At 46.3% G+C, this 16,249-nt stretch overlaps 1 protein-coding gene across 6 annotated transcripts in view; it reads right to left on the bottom strand.

Moving 5' to 3' along the window:
- Positions 1 to 16,249, bottom strand: part of Ldlrad4 (low density lipoprotein receptor class A domain containing 4) — a 250,223-nt gene that overhangs the window by 21,788 nt on the left and 212,186 nt on the right. For all 6 annotated transcript variants that reach the window (XM_028864663.2, XM_028864662.2, XM_028864664.2 and 3 more), the window contains one exon: positions 13,445 to 13,599. In XM_028864663.2, the coding sequence (XP_028720496.1) occupies positions 13,445 to 13,599 (155 nt within the window). The remainder of the gene's footprint in view (positions 1 to 13,444; positions 13,600 to 16,249) is intronic.

Genomic DNA, 16,249 nt, shown 5'->3' with positions numbered 1-16,249 from the left:
CCAGAGCCACAAACCTCAATGGGGAATATGCAATGTTCCTGCTGACAAGGGGACAGTGGATAAGGTTGATTCCAAATGGCCTTGCGATGTTGATGCTGATGATGGGCTTTCGTTTTTTCTTGGATTTTTTTTTCTACAATCAAATCTTCACTGTGAATGAGCACATTACTTTTTCTTCTCTGGATTATATGGTCAGACAGTTCCTCATCTTTGATCATTGGAGTAGGAGGAGAACATTTTTCTTTCAGGTCTGTAGGGCTCTGTGTGGAGAGAGCCTAGACAGTTATAAACATGCTAAGTGAGAGGCTTTTCTGTAACAATGTTCCTCAATCTATGTCTATAAAAGGCCAATAACACATATGTACATGCATATGAGACAGACCTATAGATATGGGCTATGCTATTGTTTGAATGAAGAATGTCTTTCATAAACCCATGCATTTGAATGCATGGTCCCCAACAGGTGGCACTGTTTGGGGAGGTTATGGGCCGGTTTAGGAGTTAGAGCCTTGCTGGAGAAGTTATGTTACTTGAGGTAGACTCTGAGGGGTCATATAACCTCACTCAACTTCCTGTCCTTTCTCTCTGTTTCCTGTGTGCAGACAAAATGTGATCCACCAGCTTCCTGCTCTTGACACCATGCCATGCCTTCCCTGGCATTACAGACTGTCCTCTAGAACTGGAAGCTAAAATTCTCGTCCTTAAGTTACTTCTGGTCACAGGAATCTTGTCGATGAGAGGGAGGAAGGATTGTTAGGAGTCAGAGAGATCAAGAACATCACAAGAAAACCCACAGAATCAGCTAACCTGGGCTCATAGGAGCTCACAGAGACTGAACCACCAACCAGGGAGCCTGCATGGGACTGACCTAGGCCCTCTGCCTATATGTGACAGTTGTATAGCTTGGTCTTCTTGTAGGACTCCTAACAGTGGGAGCTGGGGCTGTCTTTGACTATTTTGCCCAGTTTTAATACTTCAATTTAATATGCCATATTTTGCTAATATCCATGGGAGGCCTGCCCTTTTCTGAATAGAAATGAAGGAGAGGATGGGGGTGAGCAGAGAGGAAGTGTTAGGGAGGGACTAGGGGATAAGAAGGAGGGGAAACTGCGATTAGGATATAAAATAAATAAATTTTTAAAAGTTTAAATCCATTTTAATTTTTAGATATGCTGTAAGATTAGGGTCCGTTACTGTTCTTTTGCATGGGGAAATCCAGTCCCCATCAGTTTTGAAAAGTCTATTTTCTAATTGTTTTTGGCATCCATGTTGACAATCTTTTGACCATCTTTGGAAAGGTTTATTTCAGAGCTGTCTAATCTATTCCACTGATACATATATCATCATCCTGTACGCTAATATCACACTGTTTTAATTACTGTTGGCTTTGTAGTATTTTTTTTGAATCATGAATTATGAGACCACCTCCTGAATCTGTTAATCTCATTTGAAGTCATTTTATGATATCCTCAGGGATATCACAGAAGTTGTCAGATGGATTTTTTTTTTAATTTCTGAAAGAAAAAAAAAGCATCAGTGGTTTGTGGATATCTTTGGACAGTAATGACTTTCTAAAAATATTAAGATGTCAATATTTTATTCATGTATATAGGATGTCTTTCCATTTTTTTTGTCTTTAAATTTTCGCCAGTATTTTATGGTTTCTGGTGACTAAATCTTTAGTTCAAAGTAATTTTACTTTGAACTATTTTTAAGCCTATTATAAATGAAAATGCTTTCTAAAATTCCTTATAAAATCAGACTATCCATTGTTAGTTTAAAGAGACACAGCTGATTTCTGAGTGCCGATTTTGTAGCTTGCTGCTTCCCTGGCTCTCATTTATTAGATGTAACATGTTTCTCTGTGTTTTGGTAGGCTCCTAAGAGCATGTCACCTGCTAACAGGTAATCTTCCTTCATCTTTTCCCATGGGGAACCTGTGCCAACTAGTATTATGTCAACTTGACACAAGCTAGAGTCATCTGAGAGGAAGGAACCTCAACTGAGAAAACACTTCCATAAGATCAGACTGTAGGCAAGCCTGTAGGGCATTTCATAATTAGTGACTGATGTGGGCGGGCCCAGTCTTTGTGGGTGGGGCCAACTCCAGATGCTATAAGAAAGCAGGATGAGCAAGCCATGAGGAAGAAGCTAGGAAACAGCTTCTTCCATAGCCTCTGCGCATCATCTCCTGCCTCCAGGTTCCTGCCTTTCTTGATTGCCGGCCCTGATTTCTTCAATGATGAACTGTGATATGTAAGTACAAACCAAATAAACCCTTTTGTCCCCAAATCGCTTTTGGTTACGGTGATTCATCGCAGCCAGAGTAACCCTAATGAAGATAAATACCTTTTGTTTCTCCTGGTCAACCGCTTTGACTAGAACTTCCAACAAATACTATGCTAATGGATAAGGAAAAGGCAGGCATCTTTTTCTTGCTCCTGATCTTAGAAGAAAGTTTTAGTATTTTACTACTATATTAGTTTTAGTATTTTATAATGTCAGTGAGCTTCTTGGAGATTTTAAGGTGTTGAAGTCTCCTTTTCTGGTCCTAGTTTGTTGAGTATTTTTATGGGAGGATGTTGAGTCTTATCAAATACTTCTGTATCAATTGAGATGATCACATCTGTATTCTTCCCTGTCTCTTCATTCTGTTGGTGGGGTGTATAATGTTGACTTATTTTTATATTCTGGGCCAGCCTTACATTCCAGGAATAATCTCACTTGGCCATGGTTTATCATTCTTTTGAAATAATCCTGAAATCAAGTGTCTATCATTTTACATTGAAGACAATTATGTCAATATCCATGAAGGATACTGGTTTATGGCTTTCTCTTGGTGTTTGTGTCTCCTTTGTCCTTTGGCATTGGAAATCCTGGCCTGCTAGAACAAGTCAGAAATTTTCTCATCTCTCCAGTCTTTGGAAAAGATTTGAGGAGAGGTATCAACTCATGCTTGGTAGGGTCCCCCTTTCAGCCAGCTGAACTTCCTTTGTTAGGGAGAAAGAGTTTCTATTGATGCAATTTAAAAAAACCGACTAAAGGCAAGTTGGAGAGAAAAAGGTTGATTTCAGCTTACAGCTCCACATCACGGTCTTTCACTGAAGGAGGGGAAGGCATGTACTCAGAGCAGGACCCCAGCGGCAGGAACTGATGCGGACACGGAGGACCTGGAGAATTGCTTCCTACTGGCTTGCCTCTCATGTCTCACTCAGCCTGCTCTCTTCCACACCCAACACCACCAGCCCAGGGGTGGCACTGCTCACAGTGAGCTGGGCTCTCCCAAATCAACCATCAGCCAAGAAAATGTACCACACGCCTGCCCGTAGGCCAATCTGACGGGGCCATTTTCTCAGCTGAGGTTCTATCTTCCCAAAGGGCTCCAGCTTGTGTCAAGTTGACATAAAATTAGCCAGCATAGAGGTGCGTTAGTTACTCTTCTTGGGGAAAAGCAACTTCAGGGAGCAAAGAGGTATTTGGGCTCCTCGTGTAAGGGGAAGCATCCACTATAACAGGGAAGCTATGACAACAGGGCAGTGGGAGCTGGCTCATACCTGGGAAGCTTGGAGAAGGGCCAGAAGCAGGTCTAGGCTACTAACATTCAAGAATAACTCCCTAGCAACCCACTTCTTCCATCTAGAGCTCACCTCCCAAGGATTTTACAGCCTTCTGAAATAGTGCCACCGGACAGGGACCAAGTACTCAAATGCATTAAGCAAACATAATAGGAAGCTTTTTCACTCATTGGATCTGCTCAATCCCCTTACTAGTTAAAGGTATGTTCAGATTTCTATTTCTTCACAAGTCAGTTTTAGTAAGGAGTTTCTAACCATTTGTCTATTTTATCTAGATTGTCCAATTTGTTAATATATGGATAGTTATTCACTGTCCCTTGCAATGCCCTTCATTTCTATACATCTTGGATGTTTTAAATCAAGAGAAGGCAGTCTGTAATTACAGCTTGCTGATAGGTGTGGGCCAGAGCTTGCTGCTTGTGTCCATGTGTACTGTGACCACGTATGAGGACATCCTCATAGCTTGGACTTCCTTGTGACTATTCAGTTAAACTCCCCTTACCGTAAGTAGAGAATAATGGGAATCACCAGTGAGACCACTGGTGCCGGCTTCTATCTCAAGGTTTCTTTCCAGTGATCGAGGGTTTCATATGGCTTCAAATCACTGCACATCTGTTTTTTTTTATTTGTCCCATGGGGAGAATTTCAAAGCAGAGGCAGAAGTGGTTTTCAGATGCTCAGCAACATCTTTACTTTCTGATAAGATCAATTCTCCTTTCTGCCTTTTTCCATACACCTTCCCACCATCCACGTAGTAGCATACTATCTTTTCCACACTAGGTGGCAGTAACAGCTTAGAAATAAAGTCAGTCCCACTGCATGGCGGCACATCCACTGGCAGCCACACAGCCTCCTCCGTTCCTCCTTGGCAATCCATCATCAGACTTCTTAAGACTCCTAACGCTACTCAATCTAGGGCACATCCCTTAAGAGACAGACAAATCTTCCAGGAAGACCTGCTGGGAAGGAGAGAATGGGAATCCTTTCCATTTGTAGAATAATGCAGTGTATTGAGAAAAGAAACCCCCAGGTGCTTTCCCCAGCTGAGAGAGGCTGGGGTGGGGGGTGGGGGTGGGGGATGGGGGGGTGGGAAGGGAGGGGATAGGGGAGTTGGGGGTGTGGGGGTGGAGTGAACCACACATTTCAATACAAGCAAGCCAGAACTAAGAAGCTTAAGGGATGGGGGGGGGGGGCGGCTTTTTGGTCTTAGCTGGCACTATCCTGCTCCCAACTCCAGTCCTTTGTATAAGGAGAATGCTTTCCTCATGGCACAGAGTAGGCAAGGGATTAACTTCTAGCCAGAAATCAGCCCTGGAGGGGAGGCTCTTCAGTAAAGGCCACCTAGAATTCAGAATAATTCTGAAAACTTTGAAACTTTTACTATAATCATACCTGGGGGAAAAATTACCATTGACTAATGCTAATGCCTTATAAACTTACAAGGTTACTAAAATTGTGTTTATTCAGTCTTAGGGGCTCAGTGGGTAAAAGGGTTTCCTGTGCAAGTCTGAGGACCTGAGTTCCACCCCTGGAACACAGTGGCAGGAGAGAACTGACTTCTAAGAATTGTCCTCCGACCTCCACATCATGTGTTCTGGCTATGCCTGTTTATAACAAGAAGTAACATTTTTAATATTCATAAATAATTTTAATGGGTTATTTTTACATATTTTTGCATCAATACAAACCAATCTCAAACTACTTCCCTGGGATCTAAAGATGATCAGATTGACCATCATCTCTTGTTGTGTGAAAAGAGGATTTTTAATTTCTAAAAGAAAGGGTCTCAGTGTGGAACTTGGGTTGATCTAGAATTCACTGTGCATACATTCTCACCATGGTAGGTTTTGTTTAAGATTTATCTTTACTTTTATATATGTACATGTGTGTTGGGGGATGTGTAGGCCCTACACATTGCAGGTAAACAGATACCAGAAAAGGGCAGTGGATCCCCAGGAATTGGAGTTATAGGTAGTTTTGAGCCACCCAACATGAGCGCTGGGAATAGAACTCAGGTCCTCTGAAGAGCAGCAAGTGACTGAGCTGTCGCTCAAGTCCTTTATCATGGGAGTTTCAAGGATGCAGCTAAGGTGCTGTTGTCTACATCGCCTTCCAGAAGCAGCATCAGTTTGTTGTGGGTCCTTTCTGATCTTGTATGGTTCAGTTTGTGGGTTAGATAGCATCCACTTTCCTGACTTGGCACCAACCTGGAATCCCACCGCTACATCACTCAGTCATCCACAGGACTTCATTCTAAATAGCTTTGGATGATACAAAAGCTCAAATCTATCCTCAGGAAATAAATAGAAAAAATGAAGACTTGCCATCCTAAAGAAGGAAAAAAAGTAAGTTTTCCTTGATATGAAAGCCAAGTATCTATAAGCCCTAAAGGTAATTCTAAATTCTGGGTGGTGATGACATTAAGAGGACCATGTGAGTCACGTGGCTTTAAAGATAAACTTGGCTATTAAAAATGTCCACATATGCTGCTTCAGATGGGTATCGGCTGCATCCCCTCCCCCCCCCCCCCCCCCCAGATTCCGCTTTTGCAACACGCCATACTTGAAGGGATGGCTACGTTCGGATTTTGCAGTCATCTGTCTTCTAGGGCTTCAGACAGATATATCAAAGGGTAAAAACCCTTTCAGTGACCACCTGACAGCTGAAGCTCTTCCTGCCAAGGCAGGGAGGCAGACAGTGTAACTGGCAACAGGAAGCCAGTGTTGAGAGTATCGGGATAAACACTGCCCCGCCCCGACTGTCTGCTCGGCACTTAAGAGATGTGGTTTCTGCATCTTTTGAAATAGTTGAGAATGGTGACTGGACAATATGGACAACTCCATCTGGTTTCGGGGTGCAAGGCCATCACCGACAAGGAAGCCACCCTGTGACATCATCTTCCGTCCGTCAACCCTGCCAGACAGTCCTCTGCCACACTTATTTTTAGTCCAGGGTGTCAGGAACAGGACTATGACAATGGCACCATTTAGTACAGACCCTACTGAAAATGTTTTTTTTTCCCCCATCATTTTACAAATACTTTTCTATACACAGTTTAAATAGGTACACAGGTGTTCTTCAGTCACCTTGGAAGAAAACAGAGATGTAGCAGGCAGGCTTACACTCCCTACGCCCTACCCTGGACCAGAGCATGGTCTGTGGGTTTCCAATATCCCTATGGGTATGGGGCCCACCTCAAAGCCTCTCCCTAGAAAGGGATGTTGAAGGCACAAGCAGGCTGGGAAAGGCACCAGCCACGTTCGGCATGTCCTGGAAGGTGCAGCTACCAGTGAATCTGAGCCCCAGCGCTTCCCAAAAGATCCAGGCTGTTGTTGGCTGCCAGAACTGCCGTCCTCCAACCACTTTTACTTCCAGGCCTGCTGGTGGTTAGTCCTGGGCTACAGGCAGTGAGAGAGCCCACGGCTAAGCCTCTGTTCTCAGTCACAGGCTTTAGTCACAGGACACGCCGCACTCTGTTCACTCATACACACGCTTCGCTCCTGAATGAGCAGAAGCAGTCTTCACGTTCACAATGGCATTTCCCCCATGTTGTTGGTTTGTTTGTTTGGTCACTCTGTTTTGTTTTCAGGAAACCAGAAACCCCCCTCTTCATTTATTTCAGTTTTCTCCCTGGGCTTTGAGTCCCAAGTGCTAAACGATGTTTTCTTTGAAAATAACACCCATGCCAGGTGTGGCGACTCACACCTACAGATCCCAGTGCCTGGGAAGTTGAGGCAGGAGTGGAGAGTTCAAGACCAGGCTGGACTCCAGAGTGAGATCTTGTAAACAAACAAGAGATGAGGGCCTGGAGAAGCTGTTCCGAGCACTTGATGCTCTTGCAGTGTGTTCGGTTCCAGAACCCACATGGGGCGGCTCACGGCTGTTCATAACTCCAGTCCCAAGGAACCTGACACACGCTCTTCTGCCCTCCATCGGCACCAGACAGGCACAGGTACACATGCATTCGGGCAAATACTCATACACGTAGATAAAAATAAATCGTTTAAAAACACTTTTAACACAGCCCTCCCCCACCACCTATCAAATGCTAAAAACCAGTATCAACGGCATTGCTCTAGGATTACAACCACACGTGTACATTGGCCCATCTCCTGAGGCTTCTACTCTGTGGCCCACCCTGCGAGGCCAGGGTGGTCCAATATGCTAGAGAAGATGTCAACTCCAAAATTGGAGTGATAGCTCCCCCCGCCCCCCCAATTCTTAACAGTTGGGTCAACTTTTGTCAGAGGGACAAATGACAGGCACTGGCCATGTTCCAGGTCACATCCATAATTTCTTTAGGGTATAGATGTGCCCCACACCCAGGCACTCCAGGTCTGAGGAGCCCACGTTTCTGCCCTGGCAGAGGAGACAACCACAGAAGCTGTTTCCCTTTCCCAGTATCCAGGGGGACAAATGAAATGGCCTTGAGTGTCCCCTGCAACTGGACTAGTAGACGAACGCTTGTCTCTCCCACTCTGCTGGTGCGAGAGTCTCTGTGGGGAAGCCCGGACATCTGGCTTTTCGCAACTGATCGAGTTCCTGGAGCAGCTGGTGATGAAGAAATGCTTGCCACGACGCTTTTCATTAACTTTTAAATCGAAATTTCTGCTTTTACAAGTCAAAGGTGGCTCAATACATCTACTATCTCGTGTAGCTCACACTGATGGGTAAAACGCCTTACCTCTCCAGTCCTGCTCTGAAACCAGCCGCTTCTGCATGCCCACTGGCCACAATCCGTGCGCTGTCCAGATACGGTCAGCAGGACCCAGCTGGCTGCGGTGCAGCTGTCGGAAAGGACTTCTCAGACCTCTCCAGCAGGAAAAGCCTAGACCCGCGGTTCTCAGCTTGTGGGTCATGACCCCTTCGGGGGTCGCATATCAGATATTTGCATTATGATTCATAACAGTGGCAAAATGACAGTTATGAAGTAGCAATGAAATAATTGTATGGTTGGGGTCACAACCACATGAGGAACTATATTAAAGGGTCGCAGTATTAGGAAGGTTGAGAACCACTGGCCTAGGCTATTCTGGCAACTATCCCTTAGGGTTGGGTGTGGAATACCTAGGGTCTTTTATTGTTTTCCCGTTATTTGGTAATTTCAGATAAAGGAAAGAAATCTAGATGGTCTCAAAACTCCAAACCATCGAAACAAGACACTTATTAACAAGTTGAGAGTGCCTCAGGAAAAACAAAAGGATTTCTGTCACAAACCTGTCTCCTTCTGTTAGTTATCACCTGAGCGTCTACTTTCCCTTTCATGTGGGCCTGGGGTACACATTTTCGTTTTTGTTCAGTGACTCTCACTGGTCAGCCCTGGCACCCACACTTCAGAGGGAGGGTGACTGGCCTCAGGTCCATGGCGCCCTCCTCATGCTTCAAACCTGCGTCATCCCAAAGAATGAAGGGACCAAGGCTGTCGGCAATGTGAGAAAAGAGAGGCAGCGGAGGGGGGAGCATCATGTCTCCTTTCTGTGAAGTCCCTCAAGACTGTGCTGTCTAGAGGAAAGCCTCAAGGTCCGGGAGCAGCTGGAATGCAAGTGTCTTTCCACAGGACTGTCCCCAGTACCCAAGGCCGGTCAGGCTTTGGAGATCCTGTTCTATGCATGTCCTAGCTTGATTTCTGCTGCTGTGATAAAAAGCACTCTGACCAAAAGCAACCTGGGAAGGAAAGGATTGCTTGCCTTACACTTCCCAAACTCACAATCCATCAGAGTGAGGGAAGCAGTAGGATAGGAACTCAGGGAGGAGCTTGAAGCTTGGAAGAATATCTCTGCTGGCTGCTGGCTCCCTCTCTCTCATGCTCAGTTGGTGTTCTTACACAACCCAGGACCACCCACCTCAGAACGGCATGGGCTCGCCCCTCCTGCATCAATTAATAATCAAGACACTGCCCCCCAGACAAATCTGATCTAGGCAACTCCTCGGTCCAGGCTTTCCTCTCAGATGACTGACTCTAGGCTGCCAGACTGACAATTAAATCTAACAAGGACAAGTCACTTCATTCTGGCTTTTCCTTTGATCAAAGTAAGATGCCCACTAAGAGGAAGAAAGATGGCTCAATCTTTCTCAGCCAGTTTAAGATGAACACAGCATTACCACCACACTAACGACCTCACCTGGGTCTGTAATAAGTAGGCAAAAGACTCCAAACATTAAGAATCTCTGCAACACTCAGGCTCAGCACAATGAGAGGTTCCCCACTAAAAGGTTGGCAGGGACCTTCTGTACCTACATCCTGCCAAGTGGCAGGGTGTCTAAGGTACTTGCCCACGCTTCTAGGGGAGGTGAGCCTGGGACTTCAGTGCTAGCTAAACAAAGGTGCTTCAGGGCCTAGGAACAGGGCTTGGATAACAGATATGAAACCACCCAACAGAGGCACAGTGGACATCCACATTCATCCTTACTTGTCACTCTGCCCCAAGTTTCACAAATCAACAGCCCATCCAGGGGCAACCTGGCTGGCCACGTAATGTAAACAAGAACAGAGCATCCCCTCTTCCATGATGTGACTGCCCAGCTCCTGCTACTTCTTTTCGGGAAGATGGTGAACACAGACTATCGTTTTGAGAGGCCACGGGAGGCACCTTGGAAATATAACTAAAGCTGTCGAGACGGGGCCAATCACTGAAGTAGAGGAGACAATGGTTCTCATGCCCGCTTCATAAACACAAGGGACTGGTGAGACCTAAGCATTCCAGTAGGATCAAAAGGATGGTAGTGGAGCCTTGACTCCAGGATGAGAGCTGGCTGCTCTTTCCTGGTCACTTTACTCTCCCGGCTAAGATGAGGTCCAGTGAAGGGCGGGATACACAGAGGCAGATAAAAATGGCTAGGCAAAGTGTCTACCATGCAGAGTCTCAGAACAGCTGCATCTCCTGCGATACGGGAGAAGTGTACTCTTCTCTTTGTGGACACATCGAAGCAGCCAGAGGAACTTGCTTGCAATGACGGTGGCCTTCCTTGTCAACGGTGCACTTGGGCAGGTGGCACTGAGCACTAAGGGGACAGTTTCTCTGGGGTCTCCTGTGCACTCTGAGATGATCAGGCTATCTCTTGAAGTATTACATCCTTAACTGTCCCACCCTCCCAGCCTCTACAGAATATCCCCTCGCTGAGAGTCAGACTTACAAAGGAATGACGTGCGTTTCTAGCCCTAGCAAGAGAGAACATTCCATGGAAGGAGTTAAGAGGTAGAAAGGATGGAAACTCAGGTATGTACAGGCGAGAAGGAAGGTTTGTCCTCCACTCTCTCCCGTTTTTTAGAACCATAAGCTATGCTAATAGTCCTACCCAGGACTTCAAGCCACAGTCTAAGATCGGGGCACCCCCAATCACAGTATTGAAATACACCTTGAATTTTATGAAGCCTGGACTGGACCCCCTTCCTAAGTCAGGCAATAGCTACAGTTGTGATGAACAGAGAAAGAATGCATCAGTCCCAGGGAGGGATGGAACTCAGCTCTGGATCACTCAGAAGGAAAGTAAAAAAAGGGCTACACAGTAGCTCAGGAATGAAAGACCACACTGTTCTCACACCCACTTCATAAACACAGGTACGGAAGGCATGCCTCTCTACAGGCTCCAGTTCTGCAGCAGAACCCTGCTCTCTGTACACAGCTTACCAGCATCTACCAACAGAACTACCCTTTCGGTAGAGAAAATTCACGAACTACTTCTGTCTTTGTTGCTACTCAATATGCATCCTGGCAGGACTGCTCCAAGTCACCTTCCCACTTTTCAGAAAGGAGAGTCCCGCCAGTCAGCACGCCGACACTTCCTGGCCCGTGGTCTCCATGCTCCCAGAGAGGCCAGCACAGGGTGGACCACCAGGTAAAGGAGAAGCAACTTTCTAAGTAGAACCACAGGAGAACTTTGCTTCTTGGCCCTCTTGAGTTATCTTCCTGCTAGGCCTCTTGGTTGGGAAATACCTGACCATGGAGCCTATGGCCAGGACACAACACCTAAGGGCAGTGATGGCGAGAGAGCATGGGGCTGGGTCTGCACTGTGGGGACACGGACACTTGGAAGCTGACAATACTCTCATCTAGGCAAGTCCAAGAAGAAGGCAACGATGAAAGGAGGGGCCTAGACAAGGGACTGGAGAAACCTGTGTCACCCAGACAGGAACCCTGAGTATTTGAGGACTCTTGGAGTACAAAGGGCAGGACAGGAAATACAGGTGGGTAGATTTTAGAAAAAGAAACTCTGCTGGGTCCTACTTAGGGAGTAGAGCTTGCGTCCGGGACCAAGCACTCCTGGCTATCTGTGCAAACCCGAGTGCTGTTGCCTGTTGCTGATGGTAACATGAGAGAGTTGTACCACGTCTGCCAAGGAGCGGCCGGCACCCACAACCCTTGTTATAAGGCAAAGCAAAGACCCCGCGGGGCTCTAAAATGGCCGCTATAACAAGATGCTCCTTGTCCTCTTCAAGCTCCGGACTTTGGAAGAATCTGTTCTCTCTTTCAAAATCTGAGCTGTCTTTGTACAGTGACGTGTGACGTCAGGGGTGGACGCGTGGATACCAGGTGACGAGCGACAGAAAGCCATTGCAGTATATAAAGAGGTCAATCAAGGAGGCCCAGGGGAGCTGGTAAGCAAAACTAGGGACCAGGAGAGCCTGGAGAAGGCAGCAAGAGAAGATGCAGGAAGCCCAAAGGAAAAGGGACTGTTAGGCCAAATCACGTCCGCCATCACTGCCCCTGCCTGGACTTCAGGTGTGAGGTGTACACAGGATACAGAAACGCATACCCTTCCTGCTCCCTATTGCACTCACTTTTGTGTACAAGGGCCATCAAGCTATTAGGCTCCCTGGGCAACTCTGTGGTTCCAATGAAGCAAGACCCTGCCCTGATGAGAGGGGCCTCATGCACAGCAGCCACCCCACACACTACCCATTACAACGGTTACACCCCATACCAACACCAGCCTCTCGTAAGTCAGGCCCCCCTTAGGCAGTGGCTGGGCATCTCTGGTCCTAAAAAGGAAACTCCATAGAGTATCTCTCTCCTGCTACTAAGACAAGAATGAAAGATGAATACTAGACGCCTCCTATGTCTTACACTGACATTAAGAACTTAAAGTCACTTAAATGCACTATTTCCAAGTCTCCAGCTAAAAGTCAGCAGAATTACAGATTATGAAACAGGCTGAGAGCATGCCCAGCAGCCCCAGGCCTCCCAAGTTTGGTTATGGGTCAGCTTAGCCACACATCACACTGGTTTAGTAAGGGAGAAAGAAGTGTGGGGCAAGAAATAAAAACTTTAAAAGCCCAAACTGAGGAGCCTCACGTGATGGCTTGTAGCATCTTATATTTCTAGTCCACCCCATTCCCTCTACCTAAAAAGGCAAACATTGCTTGCCTATCCCATTGTCTCCTTCAGCTGACTCACATCCAAGAACTGCAGACATGCTTGGAGACGTATGAGGACATTACCTATCCCTAGACCAACTCCAGGACTAAAGTCAAGTAAAAATCTATACATAACCTAGTATTGTGTGGATGAAGCCAGACATGAAAGAGACCTCATGAGTGTGAGGGCCACAGCTAGCAAAACTAATCAGGGCTAATGATCAATAAACAAATGGAGACTTTCACAGATGGAGGACTTGGGCAAGCTTTGGAAGGGCTTTATGCCACTTTCCTGACTGGGTACTGGCTATAAGTGAGAATCCACGGAGCTCTATGCATACAATGTACACACTTTTCTGTGTCCGCCATCAACCCCAAGTCCTTGACACCTCTGTACTGGGGTGAGACGACAGGGGGGCTCCCCTGGCTTCTGGCTCTGGCCATACCCTGTCTGGGTCCTGCAACTCCAGAATGGGGCCCAGGAGCACTCCAGATGGCCCAGGCTCACACTTACCGGCTGCAACCCGTCCTCTTGTCTCCGGCTCTGGTTGGGGCGGTTGATGAAGGAACGCGTGGAGACTTTGTAGTGGTTCAGTAGGCATACGACCACCACCACCATCACTGTGACCACCACGACGATGATGAGGACCTGTGCGAACTCCAGCTCCGCTGCAAGGAAGAGGAAGGCTTAATGAGCAATGGTCCCGATACCTGCATTCTTCTTTTTTTTTTTTTTTAGCCTCCTCTGACAGATTAATTTATTCTTCTGTTTGTATTTTGTTTTTTGACAAAGGATCTGTTGGCGCTTAGGCTGGCCTTGAACTTGTTATATTGATTACTCTGGCCTTGACTCCCTGATCCTTTTTTTTTTTTCCTGGAGCTGACGCCCGAACCCCGGGGCCTTGTGCTTGCTAGGCAAGCGCTCTACCACTGAGCTAAGTCCCCAACCCCAGCACCTGCATTTTTTCGTGGCTCTACAGTTCCTGCAGCTACAGGCAGACCTGACCCCTCAGATCCAGTCCCATAGGGGACACAGAAACTATGACTATACTTTGAAGAAGAAGAAAATGCAGTCATAAAGCTGATATGTGGCTGGGCCAGGGGTGACACCTGAACTCTGCCTGCAGATGCTGTGGGTCAGTCACTTGCAGGACTTTGGTATTGTAACTGTTTGGACACATGGAGATTCTGGGAATGCTCTGTCCCATAGATCTCTGCTGCTCATCTTGACGAAGTTCTAAGACCGGGTCTTCAAACTTAAAGCCTTAAGAACATCTTTTTGCCAGGCGGTGGTGGTGGTGCACGCCTTTAATCCCAGCACTCGGGAGGCAGAGGCAGGAGGATCTCTGTGAGTTCAAGGCCAGCCTGGTCTATAGAGCGAGTTCCAGGACAGGCTCCAAAGCTACACAGAGAAATCCTGTCTCAGAGAGAAAGAAAGAAAAAAAAAGAAAGGAAGGAAGGAAGGAAGGAAGGAAGAAAGAGAAAGAAAGAAAGAAAGAAAGAAAGAAAAGAAAGAAAGAAAGAAAGAAAGAAAGAAAGAAAGAAAGAAAGAAAGAAAGAAAGAAAGAAAGAAAGAAAGAAAGAAAGAAAAAGGAAAGAAAAAGAAAATCTTTTGCTGGCCCTACTAGCCCCCAGATTTTGGCTACAACTTTCCTCACTGACACAATGGAGTCCAAACCCAGCCCAGTGAGCTCACCACAGGCAGCTGCTAAATGGGCACCTATTCATGTTCCGCCAGCCTCAGGACAGCTCAAACCATCTCCTCAACTCCCTTCCTGTGAGGCGACATCTACCATCTATCTCTCTACTCCAGCAGAGCTGAGGAAGTTGCTCCTATAAAATCCCTCTAGAAAATGAACCCACCCATCTCTCTGGTTGAGTACAATTTCTCAGAGCCAACTCACAGGAGCTATGCATTAAAGGGAAAATAACTATTAAGAGACTAGCTCCAAGCTTCTGGCCCTGGGAAGATTTGCCTTTGTAAAGTGACTTAGCATATCCCCACCCTGCAGGCTCAGCGTCTGAGTGGTAAGGTTAAGGCAAGTTTCTAACACTAACATTACAAATGACTTCTCACAGTCATTAATATGCCATGCACACACACGTCTGGAGTCCCTCCCCTGCCTGATTCAGCATTTCTGGCCTGATATTGAACTGAGTATACATCCAGTGTTTTTCATGAAACTATGAACACAAGTCTGTTGTGGCTTACATCGCCTTCTCAGTGTCTAGCACATGGTGGTGCCTGGCAGGAAGTTCAGTGGCTTCAACAGTAAGAGGAAGAGCAAAGAGGGACTCAGGAACACACTCAGGCCCAAAGACAGAGCTCATACACACAGCCCCAACTGGGCCTTCCTGAGGACAGCAATTGCTGGCAAGACAGGCCTCCACAGGCTGCAGAGGACCATGGGAACATCCGCAGAGCCCTGGGGATCTATGCCACGTGTCCAGTCACAAATCCAAGGGCAGATACCTCTATACAGAACGTGAAGGAGGCAGGGAGCCAGTTCTACTCAGGCCAAAGGAAGCTGAGCTTAGAAATGAAGGCTGCATGTTCAATAAGGCCCTGTTTGCCCAACTTTCTATTGTATAAAAAAACGACAGTGTCGCCACAAACTGCTCTCCAGGTTAAAGCATGCCCTAGCATTTACTGGAGTCTCCTTTGGCCAGGAGATCACACTGCTCCACAGACACAGAGGACAACAATATGACAGCCGCCCAGACCTTTGGATAACCCTTCGCTTGACAGCTCTTTCTAAATTAACTTTTCCTGAATGTGGAAAGCTGTGGAGATGCAGCAAAGAACACTAAGCTATATTTTCATAATCCCATAGGCCTTCCTGTATAAGAGAATTTCATCTGAAAAGGATTTTATCGTATAAATTAAAAAAAAAAATTAAACACTATAGAAGAAAACAGTCCAATTCCGCTGGAGCTCCCCTCCCCCAACTGTATCCATGCCATTCTGGCAGGAAGTCAAGTCACTGGTGCACATGCCTGTAAAAAAAAATACCTCTTCCTTCTTTGAATTATGACCAAAACATTGGGGAGAGCAAAGAGAGAGAAGAAGAGAGGGATAGAGTAATGGATGGATGGATGGATGGATGGATGGATGGATGGATGGATGGAGAGAGAGAGAGAAAGAGAGAAACTGAGTATATGTGTATATATGGGTGCTGGCACAAATTTGTCAGCAGACTATAAAGAAATATTTCTTAAAAGTAAGATGTTATTTCAAAAGCACAACCATTTTTAGCTGGTGTGGTTTAAGAACCACCTTATGAAAGGCTACCCTAAGCTATCTTGCAGAAGAAGGAAT

Source organism: Peromyscus leucopus, chromosome 19, assembly GCF_004664715.2.
Source record: "Peromyscus leucopus breed LL Stock chromosome 19, UCI_PerLeu_2.1, whole genome shotgun sequence".
Lineage (NCBI taxonomy): Eukaryota > Metazoa > Chordata > Mammalia > Rodentia > Cricetidae > Peromyscus > Peromyscus leucopus.
The sequence above is the reverse complement of the archived record's forward strand: the minus strand, read 5'-3'. Positions and strand labels throughout refer to the sequence as shown.